Raw genomic sequence first — 21,545 nt, forward strand, 5'->3', positions numbered from 1 at the left:
CGACAATGGCACGCAATACCTTATTTTGGAGGACTTAAATGATGTAAAAATAATTCACGAAGAGATCTAATGCAATTTCCAGACATTGCTTTTAAAAGAATACATTGGATATTATTTCAATTTGTGTATTTAATAATTCTAAGACAACAAATGTTGATGGAAAAAGGTAAACGTAGAAGTAACAATTAATTATGTTTTATTAATCATAATATTTATTAACAATTACTTGCAGATATATTGTTCTTCATGTTGGAAAAACGATTGGTTAATATCACTTTCAGTTTGGATGGACTCGATCAGACACATTGATAAAGAAATTGAAAATAAATGATGGAATCGTGAACAAATGTTAGATAGTTAACAAACGTTAAATGTTAGAAAGTTAACAGCTTAATTATTCACTTGGATGAAACTTTCTGAATATGGCATTATGATTGAATGCTGATAATTTCCAAGACAAGATGATGAAAGTAGAAGCAACTAAAGGTATATTATACAATTAATATACGATAACTGTAGGCAATTTTATTGCAGATTATGAAATATATATGTGCACAAATATGTGTGTAATCGTTCAGAATATATATGAGCATTTGTTTAAAATGTGTGAGGAGAGAAAGAATACTAACTGTTTTGCAATTATGGCAAATGTATTAGAGATAATTCTGTGATTAAATGTAGTTTTATCAAGACAAATGTATGCAGGTAGTAACAGAACAAACTAATGAGAAATAGAGTGATATCAAAATGTCTTTACAAGGAAACTCTGTACCGAAGGAAACAAGAACAAGAAATATATTACTTGGATATACTGTGGAAGTTGTATTGTAGAGCGTGAACGATTTATATGCCTAGATATGTATGTAAATATCGCACCTAGAACTCTAACTCACAGGTGGTATGAAGAGTTGAATATAAATATAATTAAACTCCAACCTCTAACCTACTCACTCCTAACCTACAAATTATGGTTATTGTGGCTGTTAACTGTTACTAATTTGTTGTTTGACAGGTAAGGTAAATCCGAAACTAAATTTGACGCGGTAATCTTGTGGCCCACTGACGTCATAAATTTTAATGACGTGAATTGGCTGTTTTATTGTATAGACTATAGAATAGCCCCTCTATGAAAAACACCACTTTAACGACCCCCCTCTTGCGGATTCACCGAAAATCTGACCCGCACGAGAACTTTAATCCACAACAAATAAGTTACGCAACTTTTCTTCGGCGGCACGAATTCAAAAAAGCCAAACTTCCAGTTTATCACCTACGCGAGGGATTCCGATCTACTGAATATTTAATACCGGCCCCCGCCGTCGATATTAGACGCCATAAACTCTTTTTATATTCGCGCAGAAAAATAAATACAACTCGTCCTCGGAATAAGCAGAGCTGCTCGGCGGTTGTTTGTAAGACACCAACCCCCCCGTATCCCCCGACACCACGAAGCCGTACGCGTCCCGAACAAATCGGTTTATATCCCGCGAAAATGGCCTAATCATTTTCCGGGTTGTTTTTCGGCTTCCGCGAAGAAAAGCCGTAGCCTCGACGCTGGAGCGTCGTCGCCATATATTTGAATTTTTAACGCCACGAAGAGATTACCTAATGGTATTGCGAATATGTACCAATATAGAATAGAAATTTCCGAAATTAACGTCTTCTGCTCTATTTCCGATTTTATATGATCTTTGTGAATAACTTAGTAGATAAATTAACTTCAGAATGTTGAAACTAAATCGATGACGGCATATACTAAGCTAGAAATGCAACTATTACTACTATTAAATATCTAATACTAAAAAGAGAAAAATAAAATATATTTAACAAATATATTGGGCCGACTTCAAAAAATGAATAAGAAATTTACTAAAAGTAAAAAATAAATAAACTTATATTTTTAACACGCAGAAAAAACGTTTAAAATAAACTATGTACATAATAATTGTTGTAATAACAAAATAAAAATAAACATAAACCTTCTTTAACCTATCTACTACACGTATTTTATATTCTACTATATACACACAATTTAGGTTAATACCTACCTAAACCTATTTATCTATTTATAATATGATTTTAAATGAATAGAGCTCTTGTTATTTTCTCTATCTTTTTCATTTACATTTATATTTTGATTATTTTTACTTTTTGTTATATATATTTATATTATTTACGTTTATGTAAAAATTAAATTTGATTTTCATTTAAATACTATTGGCCAATAAATGTGACGTCATGAAGTAATCACCCGAAATGGCAGACCAATAAATGCAAAGTATTTTCCTTACAGGTTTCTACATACCCATTTTAAACTAACCAATCAAATTCACGTTGTCAGCGCCACCAATGGTTGGACTACTAAGTTACTCTCCCCTGGTTACGAAATACTGATCCATATTTAAAACGCCGAAATAGAAAAAAAAAACGAAAGATTGAAGTGACCGATAAAGTGGAAGGTATCTCGGCGGTGTCGCGCCACGTTGACAAAAAGCAAATACATTTTTGCCGGTTTCAGGAGATCCTGTTTATCTCGGCCGGCCGGAGTGGCGGCCATTGTTTGTTGAGTGTGACATCGTAATTTAAATTAATAAGCACGGCCCGATCCTCGTCTTCTCGAGGGGAGTCGCCGCCTGGAGTGGCTGAGACGAGATCGGAAGATCAACACGAGATGATCCTTGGCGACAGTATTCTGTCTAAAATTTAAAGGAGCTGGCGGTTTTGCAAAAACTTTATTATTTCAAGACAATTGTTAACCTCCAACTCTTGTAAGTTTAAATTTAACAGATCTTAGCCTGGAAAGATATGACCCGAATTTTTTCGTCATTTCAAAAGGTTGTAAGTAGTGTTGGGGACAATCGACTGAAATCGACTATCAACTGTTTAGTAACTGACTACTTTTTACGATCGACTGTTTCAGTCGCTGTTTTTGGTTCAACTTTTTTTACTAGTTTTTACTACTGTCCTAGCCGCTACCTTGAAAGTAATGCGCCGAATTTATGTTTATATAGATTTAAATGTAATATATGTGGTCTTATGTTTTCTTTGTAGTTTGCTTGTGAATAACTATATATTGTACATTAACATAGCAGCATTTTGTAACGTTAGTTTTCGAGGGAAAAAAGTTAAATTGTAAATGATAAATAGTAAGATACTTTTGACTGGCATAATAGGTAATACTTATTTGATAAACTTTCACGATTTTTGTACAAGCCTCTTGTTTGTCAAAACTTTTTTCCTAAAGTCTTTAAAAGAATATTTTGCAGTAGCACTTGTTAAATTAATTTTTAAAATATTAACGGTAAAGCGATGAATAAAGTATATTAAATATTTGTAATAAATAAATTTTCTGGTAGGAAAACTCTACTTTAATTTTCAACAATTTGTTTTGTTGGCTATGAAGAAGAGCATCACAGTTTTTATTTGTTAACGAATGAACTATCTTAACAGAATGTGTTTAACTTTTAAAGCCCATTGAAATAATGACCACCGAGTTATCTGGTGAAAGATATCCCAACGATGTCTTTAATTATACCGTTAATAAAAGGACTGCAACATTCTATCAAATCCAGGATTTTAACAAGTGAATGGGGAAAATGGCAAAATTGCCTATTAGATGTCACTAGTAAAAAACTGGCAATTTTCGAAATGAACACGATATGCGAAAAATCCACATTTTTAGATCCTAGATTTAAAAAAGTAGAGAGGTATCTTCCATTCTAATATCAAAAAATACAAATATAGTTCCACAATTCGAAATTCATGACACAACTACTCACCAAGAATGTATTGACAGATTGAGATATTTTGATAAAAAAATGGCTAGAATGAAAGAAGTAATTACTCCAAGTACTGCAGCAACTTTAGAGATTTAGCACTATTTGGAAATTCCATTTATTGGGTGTTTAGAAAACCCACTTCATTTTTGGCAGACCCATAAAATGAAACTACCTGAATTATATCAGTTACACGTAAAATATTCCCCTATACGCGCAACATCTGTCCCCTGGGAAGGAGTTTTTTCAAAATAATTAACGATCGAAGAAATCGCCTCACGGGCGAAAAGTTGAACATGATAATATTCACAGTAATTTAAAAATATTTCTGTTCAAAATAAATAAAACTTTTATTTAAAAAGGGTCTGGTAGTTATTGTACGATAAGTTTTAGGGCCATCATGGATTAGATTTTTCAATGATTAGGTATACGTTTACATTTTATTTAGTAATTATGGTTATTGAAAATCTTTAGAATAGTTTTTAGTTTTTGTTTAAGTTTTATTATACTATTTATATTTATTATACTATATTATTTAAAAATAGCAATTAACATATTAAAACACCATAAAACATTTGTATTGTTATTATTCCATTCCTTTTTACACAGCCACAGAACATTCAGTATAAAAGTAATCCTACTTCCTTTAAAATTATATTATATTACACGATAATAGAAATTAGTATTTTTTTTCCTTTTCTTTTTTAAAGTTAACTCGTGAATGAATATATATACATCTCTGTCTCGCTTATACTACCATTGGAGACACATTTAAAATTAACTGCTCCAAGAATTTATTTCCGTCCTTTCCTATCTCACATATTATACAGACTAGAAGTCGTACATCTTCGTATGATATCACGAATGAAAAAAAAACAGTCGAACCGTGAATTTGACTGAAAATAGTAATTACTATTTTCAGTCGCTATTTTTCTGACTATCAGCTATTTCGACTGTTTTGCGACTATCGACTGTTTCGACTGTTTTGAGTCGATAGTTCCCAACGCTAGTTGTAACTAGGTACATTATAATCAACAAATATTGTAAGTATTAAACTTTTGGTGAATGAGAAAAATCAAAAAGCAATTTTATGCTTGTCGACGGATGTATATTCCTGAATCCATGAGGTCTAATAGATGCAAAAAAGATTTCAAAAATTAACTTGGTTAATTTGCCAATATATTAATAACTTTAACATTTTTATTTTTGGTTAAATAATCAAATGTTGCAGTATTTAAGTACTGAATCGTTTATAACCAAATTTTTTCATGTATTGAACTTCATAAGCGATTATTTTAGTGAAATTGCACCCATAAAATAATTGATCCAAGAATAAAAGAATATCTCTTGTTTGCAAAGCTTCCTTTGGAAGGGCTTTAATTTCTGAAATTGAAATGTAAATATTTGAAGCATTATTGACATAAATAAACTTACCCCAAATTACAACAAATATATAATATATCTTTCATGCAAACTCCAATTCATTTGAGATTTTTAATATTATAAATCTTGAGGCATTTCAAATTTTACATCTGAGAATAGCGGCCTACAAAATATCCAGAAAATATTACCCCAGATGATGAACACCTGCAGGATAATAAGATATGGTAACCCCGAGACATTGATATCGGTTATTGTTGAAGGGTACTTTAAACCATTCATCCAGTAACCATCGTTCAGCTCAGACGATAGGTAACGATCACACAATGCAACCACGTAAGAAACACTGAATGTTCCATGCAAAACAAACAAACAAACAAACTATTGAAACAAAAGTTCACAGTAACAACATCTAGACAAAAGGACGTCGCAAAACATTTCTCCAAAAATTGTCTATAAAGTTAAATTTACATTTTCTCAGTAGTTATGTTTAAAATAATTATCAGATTAGATAGAAAGATAGCCTTCTTTATTTTATGGTCTATGTCTCCAAGAAAAAAAAACACTTCGTATATGTACAATTTATTACAAAAATATTAATTGATTTTTACAAAAACATCAGTTATTGTAATACCTAATATATATAAAAATTAACGATTTTACTAAATTTTTAATCATCTTCTATGTCATAACATTTAACCAACTGGTGCATAGCGTGATTGTAGTTATCAGTCAAGCCTATTCGACAAAACGACTAAGGTTGTGACTAATTTACAGTCTTTACATACGCCGTGTCCAAGAACGCACATATATTGTTGCTGCATAGCGTAAAAGCAGTATGGCCCATGCATTCTGAATTCCTTTTATGAGACTAATACAAGAACTGTCGGTAGCACCAGCAAAGATCTGGTTCTCGATTGTCGCGTGCAATTTGATTTCAATTTTAACTTCAGGAGATTCGCCAAAGTCAAAAAGTTTTAAAAACGTGTACTTCAACTTAACTGGTCCATAGTTGGAGTGTTTTAAATTTATTGGAATCTTAGGCACATCCCAAATTGGATGCATTCAGTTGGATGCTGAACGAGAATTTCTGTTCTTCGATTTCAAAGAAGCAGAGATTGAATTCATTCAAATGGAGACCGTCCTGCGTAGATATGGTTTGAATTAGAAATTGTTTAAATCCGCATTAGAAAAATTCGCTATCATTGAAGAAACCGTACTTATTATAACATATTTTCAGGGGGAACTTGTTCCCGTTACTCTTTAAATAACCGTGCATTCATTCAAATTGTTCCTTAATCGACCATCTTTCGATCACGGCCTTGCACAAGACTTACGGACGTTTTACGATGTTGTACTCGCACTCGTCCTTGTATTGTCTTCGCGGTGTGCGATTAGATTTTATCTTTGTATGTGCTTTGAAATTATTTCATTCAATTGATAACTAGTATTTAAACAGTTTTTGTTAATAAAATACTTTTTTTAATTTCCCTGTATAAATATTCGTATTTGTCGTGCACCCTGGCAATTAAAATGCCCAGAACTTGCTTACACTTTGTATATCGAGAGATAGCTTTCAATATGTCTTTATTTTATAGTATATACTTAAAAACGATTCATATATGTACAATTTATTGCAAGAATATCAATTGATTCTTACTAAAACATCACTTATTGTAATACCTAATAAACATAAAAACTATCGATTTTACTAAATTTTTAATCATCTTCTATGTCATAACATTTAACCAACTGGTGCATAGCGTGATTGTAGTTATCAGTCAAGCCTTTTCGACAAATCGGACATAAGGTTGTGACTAATTTACAGTCTTTACATACACCGTGTCCAATAACACACAAATATTGTTGCTGCATAATGTAAAAGCAGATGGGGCATTCTGAATTCCTTTTTATGAGACTAAAACAAGAACTGTCGGTAGAACCACCAAAGATCTGGTTCTCAATTGTCGTGTGCAATTTGATTTCAATTTTAATTTCCGGAGATTTGCCAAAGTCAAAAAGTTTTAAAAACTTGTACTTCAACTTAATTGGTCCATAGTTGGAGTGTTTTAAATTTATTGGAATCTTAGGCACATCCCAAATTGAATCCCAAGTTGGATGCTGAACGAGAATTTCTGTTCTTCGATTTCAAAGAAGCAGAGATTGAATTCATTCAAATGGAGACCGTCCTGCGTAGATATGGTTTGACTTAGAAATTGTTTAAATCCGCATTAGAAAAATTCGCTATCATTGAAGAAACCGTACTTATTATAACATATTTTCAGGGGGAACTTGTTCCCGTTACTCTTTAAATAACCGTGCATTCATTCAAATTGTTCCTTAATCGACCATCTTTCGATCACGGCCTTGCACAAGACTTACGGACGTTTTACGATGTTGTACTCGCACTCGTCCTTGTATTGTTTTCGCGGTGTGCGATTAGATTTTATCTTTGTATGTGCTTTGAAATTATTTCATTCAATTGATAACTAGTATTTAAACAGTTTTTGTTAATAAAATACTTTTTTTAATTTCCCTGTATAAATATTCGTATTTGTCGTGCACCCTGGCAATTAAAATGCCCAGAACTTGCTTACACTTTGTATATCGAGAGATAGCTTTCAATATGTCTTTATTTTATAGTATACACTTAAAAACGATTCATATATGTACAATTTATTGCAAGAATATCAATTGATTCTTACTAAAACATCACTTATTGTAATACCTAATAAACATAAAAACTATCGATTTTACTAAATTTTTAATCATCTTCTATGTCATAACATTTAACCAACTGGTGCATAGCGTGATTGTAGTTATTAGTCAAGCCTTTTCGACAAATCGGGCATAAGGTTGTGACTAATTTACAGTCTTTACATACGCCGTGTCCAAGAACACACAAATATTGTTGCTGCATAGTGTAAAAGCAGATGGGGCATTCTGAATTCCTTTTAATAAGACTAAAACAAGAACTGTCGGTAGAACCACCAAAGATCTGGTTCTCGATTGACGTGTGCAATTTGATTTCAATATTAATTTCAGGAGATTTGCCAAAGTCAAAAAGTTTTAAAAACGTGTACTTCAACTTAACTGGTCCATAGTTGGAGTGTTTTAAATTTATTGGAAACTTCGGCACATCCCAAAGACACGAAAACCGGATGATACGCTCTTTCACTTGGATGCTGAACGAGAATTTCTGTTCTTCGATTTCAGAGAAGCAGAGATTGAATACATTCAAATGAAGACCGTCCTGCGTAGATATGGTTTGAATTAGATATTTTTTAAATCCACATTGGAAAAATTCGCTCTCATTGAAGGAACCGTCTTTATTCGGACAGATTTTCAGAGAAAACGTGTTCCCGTTGCTCTTTAAATAGCCGTGCATTTGTTCAAAATGTTTCGTAATCGACCATCTCTCGACCTCCGCGTTGCACAAGGCGTAGGGACATTTTACGATGTTGTACTCGCACTCGTCTTCGTGTTGTCTCGAATCCCATCTCACCATTTCATGACATTTGTCCGACACGCTGCAGGGAAATTGGAAATGCCTCGCAATTCGTTCGAACAAGAGATTACGCTGTAGGCCAGCGAACTGTGGACATCTTCCGCAGTAATGCCTTTGCTCAATATCGCTCACTATCGGGCTGACATTCAAGTATTTCTTACAGAAGAAACATTTGAACTCATCGATGTTGGGTAATGGAATATTTACGCTGGCATATCCAGGGACGTCGTGATCGTTGGCACTCCATCTGCAACAAATATTTAATTTCGTACGTTTATTCTCGCAATAAATACAGGATGTCTATTGAGAGAGTGAACTGCTGTAAGTAGCTCATAGGCAAACATAGATTTGCAGTTGAGTCATATTCAAAAGCTTTGTATGGGAAGTAAATACAAATAACCGACCTCGACGTATAATCAATCTAAAGTAACATTGAACTCACGTCATCAAGATATATAATGTATTGCTTATTACAGTTTGTAAATTAGTTTTAATACCCGACAATATTTTCCTTCTGACATTATTCCAGTTAAAAGGAGGTACTATGCTGTCTGATACGTTCGAATGTATGTGATCTATGCGGCAGAATATGTATAATCATTTGATTAAAATGTAAGAGGAGACCATTAATAGTAAATGTGTTGCAGATATGGCAAATACGTTAGGCAGAATGCAGTGGTTCAATCTATTGTTTCAAGAAAAATGTTTTACAGTAAAAAAGTAGTACACAGAAGAAACTAAGGTAACTAATCAAGAAAACACTTCACAGCTTTTACCACAGCGATTAAGACAAATAATAAGTTCACAGTAACAACATCTAGACAAAAGGACGTCCGAAAACATTTCTCCAAAAATTGTCTATAAAGTTAAATTTACATTTTCTCAGTAGTTATGTTTTGAAATAATTATCAGATTAGATAGAAAGATAGTCTTCTTTATTTTATGGTCTATGTCTCCAAGAAAAAAAACACTTCGTATATGTACAATTTATTACAAAAATATTAATTGATTTTTACAAAAACATCAATTATTGTAACACCTAATAAACATAAAAACTATCGATTTTAGTAAATATTTAATCATCTTCTATGTCATAACATTTAACCAACTGGTGCATAGCGTGATTGTAGTTATCAGTCAAGCCTTTTCGACAGATCGGACATAAGGTTGTGACTAATTTACAGTCTTTACATACGCCGTGTCCAAGAACACACAAATATTGTTGCTGCATAGTGTAAAAGCAGATGGGGCATTCTGAATTTCTTTTTATGAGACTAAAACAAGAACTGTCGGTAGAACCACCAAAGATCTGGTTCTCGATTGACGTGTGCAATTTGATTTCAATATTAATTTCAGGAGATTTGCCAGAGTCAAAAAGTTTTAAAAACGTGTACTTCAACTTAACTGGTCCATAGTTGGAGTGTTTTAAATTTATTGGAAACTTCGGCACATCCCAAAGACACGAAAACCGGATGATACGCTCTTTCACTTGGATGCTGAACGAGAATTTCTGTTCTTCGATTTCAGAGAAGCAGAGATTGAATACATTCAAATGGAGACCGTCCTGCGTAGATATGGTTTGAATTAGATATTTTTTAAATCCACATTGGAAAAATTCACTCTCATTGAAGGAACCGTCTTTATTCGGACAGATTTTCAGAGAAAACGTGTTCCCGTTGCTCTTTAAATAGCCGTGCATTTGTTCAAAATGTTTCGTAATCGACCATCTCTCGACCTCCGCGTTGCACAAGGCGTAGGGACATTTTACGATGTTGTACTCGCACTCGTCTTCGTGTTGTCTCGAATCCCATCTCACCATTTCATGACATTTGTCCGACACGCTGCAGGGAAATTGGAAATGCCTGGCAATTCGTTCGAACAAGAGATTACGCTGTAGGCCAGCGAACTGTGGACATCTTCCGCAGTAATGCCTTTGCTCAATATCGCTCACTATCGGGCTGACATTCAAGTATTTCTTACAGAAGAAACATTTGAACTCATCTATGTTGGGTAATGGAATATTTACGCTGGCATATCCAGGGACGTCGTGATCGTTGGCACTCCATCTGCAACAAATATTTAATTTCGTACGTTTATTCTCGCAATAAATACAGGATGTCTATTGAGAGAGTTCATTCATTTTAAACCTGAACTGCTGTAAGTAGCTCATAGGCAAACATAGATTTGCAGTTGAGTCATATTCAAAAGCTTTGTATGGGAAGTAAATACAAATAACCGACCTCGACGTATAATCAATCTAAAGTAACAGTGAACTCACGTCATCAAGATATATAATGTATTGCTTATTACAGTTTGTAAATTAGTTTTAATACCCGACAATATTTTCCTTCTGATATTATTCCAGTTAAAAGGAGGTACTATGCTGTCTGATACGTTCGAATGTATGTGATCTATGCGGCAGAATATGTATAATCATTTGATTAAAATGTAAGAGGAGACCATTAATAGTAAATGTGTTGCAGATATGGCAAATACGTTAGGCGGAATGCAGTGGTTCAATCTATTGTTTCAAGAAAAATGTTTTACAGTAAAAAAGTAGTACACAGAAGAAACTACGGTAACTAATCAAGAAAACACAGCAAGAAACAGGAACTAATCATAAATAGGTAAATATATTCTGTCATGAAAATAAAATACATTATTTAGATTTACAATTATTAATTAGGCATAGAAATACCATACACCAAAGAATACCATAGATGGTACAGGAAATAGTTCATTATTGATATAATAAAACAACTCTAACCTACCAAATACTGTGGCTACTTAATTAACTGTAGTTTAAGCTCTTCGATAATATATACATTAGATGCACTATAATGTTAAAATAAATTGTATTTTATAACATTATTGTTTCATTATCTTATTTATATTAGGATGTTATTATATATCAAACCTATAGTAAACTAAAATTAATAAAATATCATAGTTAAATGTGCCAATATTGCGATGTTTTGACGTCATTAACTGAGATGACGTGAGCTCACTACTACTTTGAATAGACTATAACTATCTCGCCTGTGTCATTTTGCTTAGATTAATTTTAATTAACTCCGCGAAATAACTTGTACACTAGATATTCTAAGGAAGTGAACATAGTTAAAAATATCGAAATGTTTACATTAACGAATTTGATTTAAACAACAATCGCTTTATTAAAGAAACGATTAATTAAACGTATATTTTAACAGCGATAAATATTTTTAGTTGGGAGGAAAATAATCTGCAATAGGCTAGATGACTATTCTTGAAGAACTACTTTATGATAATTGTACATATTTACTTTGCCCGCAACAAAAGTTATTTCTATGAAAAAAGAATGGATTTGGAAGAAAAATTGACGTTTGAAATAGTATAATTTTAAAAGAGCGCTAAAACGCTCCAAAGCTGTACATGACGTAGTTGTTTTGTATGCACAGCACGGGTTATTTGAGCATTTTAATAATTTTGCGTTATAATTAGATATACTAATTTGTATCGATGATTCGAGGATTCCTTTTTTTTTGTTCTAGCCTAAAACCAGGTGGTGGAACGCATGACGCATGCCTGGCCGCGGAGACTTACCCTGGAGTTACAAAGTTGGACCGGGTTATGTGGGACTTCCTCTGGGCCTACCAATACACTAAACCGAATCCACCTTATAGTTGGCACCTGTGGGTGGTTACTGCTATTGCATTAAATTGATGATTGATTGATCGGGCAGCCGTTATTGGCCACGAGGACCCGGCGAATCTATTGATTCGCGAACTTGAGTTAACACACGACTGGATACTGTTATATGGGGACAAAAGTTATGACTGATGGGCGACAGCGAAGCAGCGATGAATGGGGGGTTTAGCGGTGCCACGGTGCTAAGCTCAGCCCAGCATGTCGACCAGCTCGCAAACAAGCGCGTTTTCAGAAGAACTTGAGCTGAGTTGTTTGTGGAATGATTGAGATATGAAGTATTTTATTTCTGAAGTATCAGTTTCCCTATGAATTTGATTATTTCTGACAAACCATGCAGCGTTTAAGATTCTATTGAGGTTAGATTTGTAACATCCAGAATTTGGATCACTCGAGTTGCTTCCGTAAATGTTCATGAATTGTAACTTCGAAACTGGCGGCCGTGAAGAAAGCATTCATCAGTGTAAAACGCTACGTCGATGTGCTCTTTTCTCGGCAGATCGGAAATAAAGAGGTTAAATGAGGCTGGGGCCAGCGGGGAACCTTAAGGAATGCCAGCATCGATTCGTTTTCGACTGGAAAGTGAGTGGTTAGATCTTCTTGGAGGCCTAACCGCACGCATTTCGCTATCAAACCGTCGTGCCAGACCTTGTCGAAGGCTTTGGTCAGGTCCAAAAGGACTGCTCCAAACTTTTTACGTTGATTAATAGTGTGATGGATGTGTGCGACCAGACGAGTAGCCTGATGGACGGATGAGTGGTGAGCGCGAAAACCGAAGTGTTCATCAGGAATGATGTTGCTTTCCTTTGTGAAAGCGTTTAGAGCGTAATTTATTACCCTCTCGGCAAGTTGCGAAATGGCAGTGAGAAGCAGGCGAATAACCGCTATATATGCGTGTTTCCAAGACGCCGGAAAATGTTGCAGCCTCATGATGGAGTTAATGATGTTTGCCAGTTCGGCGGGAAGCTTATGCGGGAGCTTTTTAATTGGGTAATCGATATTCCGTTGGGACCTGGAGTTTGAGGATTCCTAATATACTTATATATCGATAACTCGGTAGCTCCAAAAAAGTTGTAATTTATTCATAACAATAAGACCTCATTTCTTTTGTTTATTGGGTACATGAGTCAATAATAATTTTGCTCTTTAATTTTCTGTATACAAATCTACAAGATTTGATTGCCAAAAAGAAGAGAATAGATTTTTATCTCTACTCACTAAGCATTCACTACTGTTCATACTACACTAAATAACCATATTTCTTCAAAATACAAAGAAAAATACTGATTAAATTCAAACCTCATAACAAGTCTCAATCAAATAACATTATGTTAAGATTTCAAAAAGTCAATATCAAATATCTGACTCCTGGTACATGAAATAGTTCGATACCTAGGACTATAAAATCAAATCAAGTCATCATATCAAAATCATCAAATAGGGCTATACTACACCAGGTTATTAACCAGGTTAACTGATTCATATTTGATTAAAATATGTGATTTTATCAAATTTTTATAGCTTGGTATGTGTGTGTTATGACAAAGAGAACTTTGTTACTATCAACTAAATCAATGGATATTTTGGTAGCTCAGTCAAATATATTCGCCCGTGCTACAGTTTTGATTTGTCTTAGTAAATATAGAGTTATTGCCTATCTTTCGTACCATTTCTAATACAAACTTATAAAATATAATATAAATAGTCCAAATAAAATAGAAACGCGCTAAAATGTTAATAAATGTATTTTTAATAATCTGTCCACAGTATATTATTATTACTAAGCAATATGATTCTTCAGTATAGTCATCTAGCCTAAATTAATCCGCGTTAATTGGTGTTTAACGTTTTCTTCCAATATATGTGCCCATAATATCCGAAGAACTAACTTTCAACGTATTTAAACAGTCGTGGCTAGCTCTGAATAATCTCAGCCGGCATTCGGTAAATTTCGTCAGTTTCAGACGAATTTTGCTATGTTGCCATTTACATCCGATCAAAACTAGTAAACTGGCGGCCCTTAGCGTGCACTGCTAAGAGCTCTAGTATCGCTCATTGTTTAATTAATTGACGTTTTTATGGGTACAGTTCACCACGAATGAAAGGTGAATTTATCATCATGATTCTGAAGTAAAACTAGAGCCTAATAAATGGAATGAACCCGGCCATTTGCCTCAGAATCTAGCTTTTAGTCATAAATCTATTTTCATTTCGGTTTATTCGGTCTAGGGATTATTAACAAGGGTTATTTGCCTCCATACTGTAAAAACAATAAACCCATTCCAGAAAATTTAACCAGTTTAAAATCATAAGAAAAATTATTTTTCAGATATAGCATCTATCATTTTTATACAGTCCATTTTGTGAAATGTATAGTGAACTCTTTAAAATGGACTGAAACAATTATAAACAACTGCAATAAAAACGACGTGAACTGCAATACTGAGAAAGACAGTAATACAAAATAATAACCATCCGGCAGCCTCTTAAAACTGCTGGAAGAAAGGAAGATAGCAGACAATTAATTAATTAATCCTTAAAGTTCAAGACAAATTCGCGAAATCAAGTTACTAGAGAGGAAATGCAAACTGCAGAGATCGAATGAAATCAATCAAAATTCAAACAAAATTTAGAACACCTAACCTCAGTTTGACTCATGTTTAATGTTGGAGAATACTTTAATACCATTGCCAAGTACTTGAAAATATAACTAAACACAAAACTGACCCAAAAATCAAAATTACCGAATATCAAAGTGGTTTCTTACCTTATTTTTTTTGAACCAGCCATAATAAAAATATGACACCCTGAACTACTTGTAATTACTGATAAATATTTTAATTTTCGTTAAATAGATAACCTTATCTGATATCTTATCAAATTAATACAACTAATTCGTTACAAACATTTTGTCGAGATGACTAATTTATTTAATTATTAATTTAAAACAAATACAGAGTACATACCTGTGACGCAGTATTTAGTAATTAGGAGAATAGTAAATATTTAACAGTTAGCGTAGAATTTTTCAGACATTTTACAACTGGACGACTCTTGTAGTTACGTGTTCGAATGTATCAGACGGAATTGTATCCCTTTTTAATTAGAATAAAATGAGAAGGGAACTATTTTCTGATTCTAAAATGAATCTACAAAGTGCTGCTGGCAAATACATTAAACATCTTGAGAACGTGAGTTCCCTATATGGCAAGTTTGATACGAGGGTCACTATTTATATTTCGGGAATTGGCAACACTGTTGTTATGTGAGTCCATCTGACTTCGGTTTTATTATACAGCTTACCCGCCAGGTTTAGCTCTTCTGACTGAACAGCCAGCAACAAACGATTATCCATTATCCGATTTCAACGACTATGTATTTTTACCACCATAGTGACGATTTTTTCGGTTGCCGAATTTCCAGTTTTATTTCCGCGGGATTATTGAACATATTTATATCTGTAGAAGAATGTGAAGTTCGTCGAAAAAGAACACATTTGCTGAAAAAAAACAGGCCTGTGAAAATGAAAGATTCCTGATCAAAAACCATCGAACAATCATTGTATCCACCTGAGATATCCGTCTTGGTTTTGGACGATTCACCTTCCCGCTCCAACATTCGGCCGTTTTTTCACCAACAGAAGACATAAAGAAATACGTTGCTGAAGATACATAGCTGAAGTTGGCTCTAGGAAATGCGCTGTTGACATGACAGCTAGCAAGAGAAATTCTATCTAGCACGCGGGCTAAAAAGTCTCGGAGCTAACACATAGATGCCGATAGTTTTGTTGCATTCGCCACTTTTTCAATTAGTACTAACATTCAACAGAAGGCTGTTAAAATGTCCTCATATTTTACCCATAGATTTGTAAGTTATTGTACTAGGAATAACACTACTTTGTTATTTTTAAAACAATGTATTAAAAACATTTTTGTGTTTTAATCTCACAATGCTTCTTGATGAGAAAAATAGCTTTCAAACGAAACAATGACTTAAAAAGTGTTATAAGGACTCCGCTCCATCAGAAACAACAATAAAGCGTTGGTTTGTCGTCTTCAAACCTTTAATGCACAATGCCGTGGACGTCTAAATGGTGACACTAAATGGTGGGTCGTGTAAATGGTAACACCAAAAAACATCTGAGAAATCCACAAAATCGTTTTGAATGAACGAAAATACAAAGTGCTGCTGGCAAATACATTAAACATCTTGAGAGCGTGAGTTACCTATTTAGACTATATATGGCAAGTTTAATACGAGGGTCACTATTTATATTTCGGGAATTGGCAACACTGTTGTTATGTGACTCCATCTGACGGTTCCATCGTAGTAAGTTTGACATTTTTGACGATATACTTACCCAGAACATTTTGTCGCACGGACCCTAGTTGTTTATTTTATATTTAGTTGAACATCATCAGCACACAACCATTTGTTTGCCAGCAGTCTTCGGTGAAATAAAGAAAACAAACAAGAGACGCTGGATTGTTCTTCATCATAACAATGCGAGCTCTCACACGTCGCCTCAAACAAGAGACTACTTGAGCACTCAAAACATCGAATTGATGGGTCATCCGCCTTACAGTCCTGATTTGGCAACAAATGACTTCTTTTTGTTCCCGTCCGTGAAGAATAAACTGCGTGATCAACAATTTTCATCACCCGAACAAGTCAATAGTGTTCAAAAACCATGTTTTGAAGATACCTCATTCGGAATGGAAAAAATGCTTTGAAAATTGGTTTAAGCGTATGCAAAAGTGTATCGATCATCGTGGCGAGTACTTTGAAAACAATAAAAATATATTCGCAGTCTAACTATTTGTTTTTTTATGTAGATTCAACAATAATAATGCATTTTTAAGGCTCCCTTGATATAACTAATTACTATTTTTACTACTTTTAATTTGGTGATGATCAACATATCTCATCTGGTATAAGACTTCATGTTGAGAGAATTTAATAGGTTAAAACATGTATAAACACAAATTTTGTGAAACTGTTTTATGAAGTATTGTCGCTACAGATGCCCCTATAAATATAAAAAAGTTTTATTAAAATAATATTTTAAAATTACAATTGCACTTTATCTTCTACAAATCATTTTGGTATAACACCGAATACATTGTTTCTTGCTACGAGCCTACTAAAAATTTAAGAAAATCAAACAAAACCATCATGAAAAAGTAATACAATGTTTATTTATGTTGTTATTAACAGCTAAATAAGAGTAATCCTTAAGTAGACATGTTAAAGGCCCTCTCACTAAGATTATAATCCTCTCTAAACATAAGAATAAACTTGTTATATTTATTATTCAAATATTCTTCACATATCCACGTCTAATCAGATGTTATACTGACTTTTTTTGTTATTAATCTCTTAGAACGTCAACAATCTGCCCGTGGGCAATAAGTATTATTGTATGATTTCCGTTATATCATATAACCATGGGGAAGATCACTTCACTAAGTGATCTACTGTGCAACTTATAAACTAAATCTCATTCTAGATTCTATTCTAACTTATTTTAAAGTATATCCTAACTTATTCTAATGAATATTCCAACTTATTCTAGAAATTATTAAATTTCACTCTATGTGTCTATTAATCAGTTCGTATAGTAGTTTGCGTTTGCGTCTACGCACTCCACTGTCATCGGGAACATCTAACTATTTGGCGAGGGTATTGGGATGCACTAATAGTCTTTCAGAGTACTTCGCACTAGCACTTCGAATCACACTCGTTATGGGTTCTAAGGGGATATCGTGTTGAATCAGCTTGTTGGACACGTAATATGGGGCATCGACGATGACTCGCAACACTTTTTCTGGAAACTCTGGAGGATATCCATGTTAGATTTGCTAGTAGTACCCCAAGTATTGACTTATACAGCAAAACCTTGTTATCTGATTATAATTTAGATTTACGTCGATATGTATCAGCCAATACATTAAGTTTAACCCTAGCGTTTGCGTTTTGTCACTCACTATATGTTTTTTCCATGTCAAACATCGATCAAAATGCATTCCCAGATATTTAACGTTGTTTGCTTGCGGAAGTTCATGCTTATTCAATTTTACTGACATGTTCTTCTACAAAGGGTGATTGTCATATGGGTAGATTTTGTCTCATTTGCTTCGATACGCCACGTTTTCGACTTTGTTAAAATGAAGTTCATGCTTATTCAATTTTACTGACATGTTCTTCTACAAATGGTGATTGTCATATGGGTAGATTTTGTCTCATTTGCTGTGATACGCCACGTTTTCGACTTTGTTAAGATGAAGTTCATGCTTATTCAATTTTACTGAGAGACATGTTCTTCTACAAAGGGTGAATGTTACATGGGTAGATTTTGTCTCATTTGCTTTGATACGTCACGTTTTCGACTTTGTTAAGATGAAGTTGCGGGTATCTTATGGCTGATGTTATACTGATTCAGCAATTGTATAATTGTTACATTGTATGCACTCATTAGTTCATCTCTGCAGGTTGGACATTTATTAATCGAAACTTTGCATTTAGTGCATAGAGAGTGTCCTCCTATGCTTAAAGAGAAAACATCTCTAGAACTATAACAAATGGGACACTGGACGTATTGTTTTATCAAATCTGTACAGGAACTATGAACCAAACCATTAGTGTTTAATTGAAACATAGAAGGTTTTAATTATATTAAAATACTGATTACAGTCGATTCACTATTAATTAACTGTATAGGCTTGAGGCTGATTACTGAACCATTGTGCTCATCTTGTTTAAAGTTCCCTAAAGGGTAGGTGATCACATCTCGCAGTGACGACAATCTGATGCAGATCTCGTCCAACTGCACACTGAGCAAAAACTTCTGCCTTACTGTGATATCATTGGAATACAAATCGAAAATGTTAACATATAAAGCACCAAATTCCTGATATTCGATCGCCTGGTAGGTATGAACGTCAAACACATTCGAACGTAAAAGTTTCAAACAGTAGGAATTTCCATCATTCCAGCTAATTAAACATTCATGGAATGTTTTGAAATACAATGGAACGTTTTTGTATTAAATAGTTGCATGTGGCAAAAGGACATTTAACAATGTTGAATGCGCAAGTATTCACAGTTTCTTTACAGTTCTCAGATATACTACAATGAAATGTCATATTTTGAGCCAGCGTTTCATACAACACGTTGCGTACTCCCCTTGGCGTACACCTTCCACAATAATTTGCTAAACCATTTGTATCACTGTATATTGGGCCAAGAGACAGATAGCCCTGACAATCAGAGCATTTCAAATCATTGATATTTAGGATTAAATATGATGGAGCCCTAGAACACAAGAAAACTCGCAATGCTTATTTAAAGTTATTTATATATAGAGTAGTATACTAGGATATAGCAACAATATACTAAATTGTTCAATAAGTACTCGAAGTATCATCATTTTATTATTTAATCAATTATATTTCATTTTCAAAAAAAATGTAAAGACCCAGCAAGTTATAACAGGTCAATTGAAAAGTCCCCGGCCTGACACATAGATGACGCTACTAGAATTAAATCCATACGTTTTTTAGTTAGCCCTAACCCTCAAGAGTTTGAAGCGTTTTAAAATGATCAAGCGTAATAAACTAGAGTTTTTGCGTCGATATGTGACAATGGATGAAACAGGACTCCATCATTTCACTCCGAAGTCCAACCGACAGTCATCCGAGTAGACTGCACACGATGAACCCGCTCCAAAGCATGGGAAAACGCAACAGTCGACTGGCAAGGTTATGACGTCTGTATTTTGGGATGCGCATGGAGTACCACATTCATTAACCACCTTGAAAAAGGAAGGACCATCAACAGCGACTATTACATAGCGTTATTGGACCGTTTGAACGACGAAATCGCCGAAAAACGGCCGCATTTGAAGAAAAAGAAAGTGCTGCTTCACCAAAACAATACACCGTGTCACAAGTCAGTGAAGACAATGGCAAAAATCCATGAATTGTGCTTCGAATTGCTTCCTCATCCACCGTATTTTCAGATCTGGCTCCCATCGACTATTTCCTGTTCTCAGATCTCAAAAGAATGATCGGTGGAAAGAAATGTTCGTCGAATGACGAAGTGATAGCCGAAGCTAAGACCTATTTTGAAGCAAGGGACGAATCGTACTACAAAAATGGTATAGAAAAGTTGAAGGGGCGCCATGGTCAGTGTATCACCCTTGAAGGGAATTATGTTGAATAAAACAAATAATTTTGACATTCAATTGACCTGTTATAGAACAATGAGTGTCAAAAAGGTTGAAAGTGTTGAAAAACATGACTCTTCAGCTCTGCGAGTTATAAACTCTGAATATTAATGATCTCTTTTGAATCCAATAGATGTGGAAATGCGTGGAGAAAAAATTCGCTTTACAGCTAAAAAGAGATAACTTTACACCGCTAAAATCGGTTTTCTATACAGCTTAACCGCCAGGTTTAGCTCTTCTGACTGAACAGCCAGCAACAAACGATTATTTCTAACGACTATGTATTTTTACAACCATAGTGACGATTTTTTCGGTTGCCGAATTTCCAGTTTTATTTCCGCGGGCTTATTGAACATATTTACATCTGTAAAGGAATGTGAAGTTCGCCGAAAAAAAACACATTTGCTGAAAAAAAAGGCCTGTAAAAATGAAAGGTTCCTGATCAAAAACCATCGAACAATCATTGTATCCACCTGAGATGGTTTCGGACGATTCACTTTCTCGCTCTGACATTCGGCCGTTTTTTCATCAATAGAAGACATAAAGAAATACGTTGCTGAAGATACATAGCTGAAGTTGATTCTAGGAAATTCGCTGTTGACATGACAGCCAGCAAGAAAAATTTTATACAGCACGCGGGCTAAAAAGTCCCGGACCTAACACATAGATGGCGGTAGTTTTATTGCATTCACCACTTTTTCAATTAGTACTAACATTCAACAGAAGGCTGTTAAAATGTCCTCATATCATGCTGTGGACGTCTAAATGGTGACACTAAATGGTGGGACGTGTAAATGGCCACACCAAAAAACATCTGAGAAACCCACAAAATCGTTTTGAATGAACGAAAAATGAAGTTACGTGAGTTAGCTAATATCGTAAAGATATCAAAAGAACGTGTGAACGGTTTTATGTTGCGTGAGCATTTGACTATCAGAAATCTCTGTTCCAAGTAGGTGGCGCGATG

General features: G+C 34.2%; 1 protein-coding gene across 1 annotated transcript; it reads right to left on the minus strand.

Annotated features, from left to right (window-relative positions):
• Positions 1–9,635: 9,635 nt before the first annotated feature.
• Positions 9,636–15,175, minus strand: LOC143192486 (uncharacterized). The gene is made up of 2 exons (XM_076397865.1): positions 15,119–15,175; positions 9,636–10,730 (listed from the first exon to the last, which is right to left on the minus strand). Exons 1-2 carry the CDS (start codon positions 15,139–15,141, stop codon positions 9,740–9,742), a joined length of 1,014 nt encoding a protein of 337 aa, XP_076253980.1. The 5' UTR covers positions 15,142–15,175; the 3' UTR covers positions 9,636–9,739.
• Positions 15,176–21,545: the final 6,370 nt, after the last annotated feature.

Source organism: Rhynchophorus ferrugineus, unplaced genomic scaffold (genome assembly GCF_030347505.1).
Source record: "Rhynchophorus ferrugineus isolate W39M unplaced genomic scaffold, kcgeb_rfMv2 rfM3, whole genome shotgun sequence".
In the NCBI taxonomy this organism is placed as follows: domain Eukaryota; kingdom Metazoa; phylum Arthropoda; class Insecta; order Coleoptera; family Curculionidae; genus Rhynchophorus; species Rhynchophorus ferrugineus.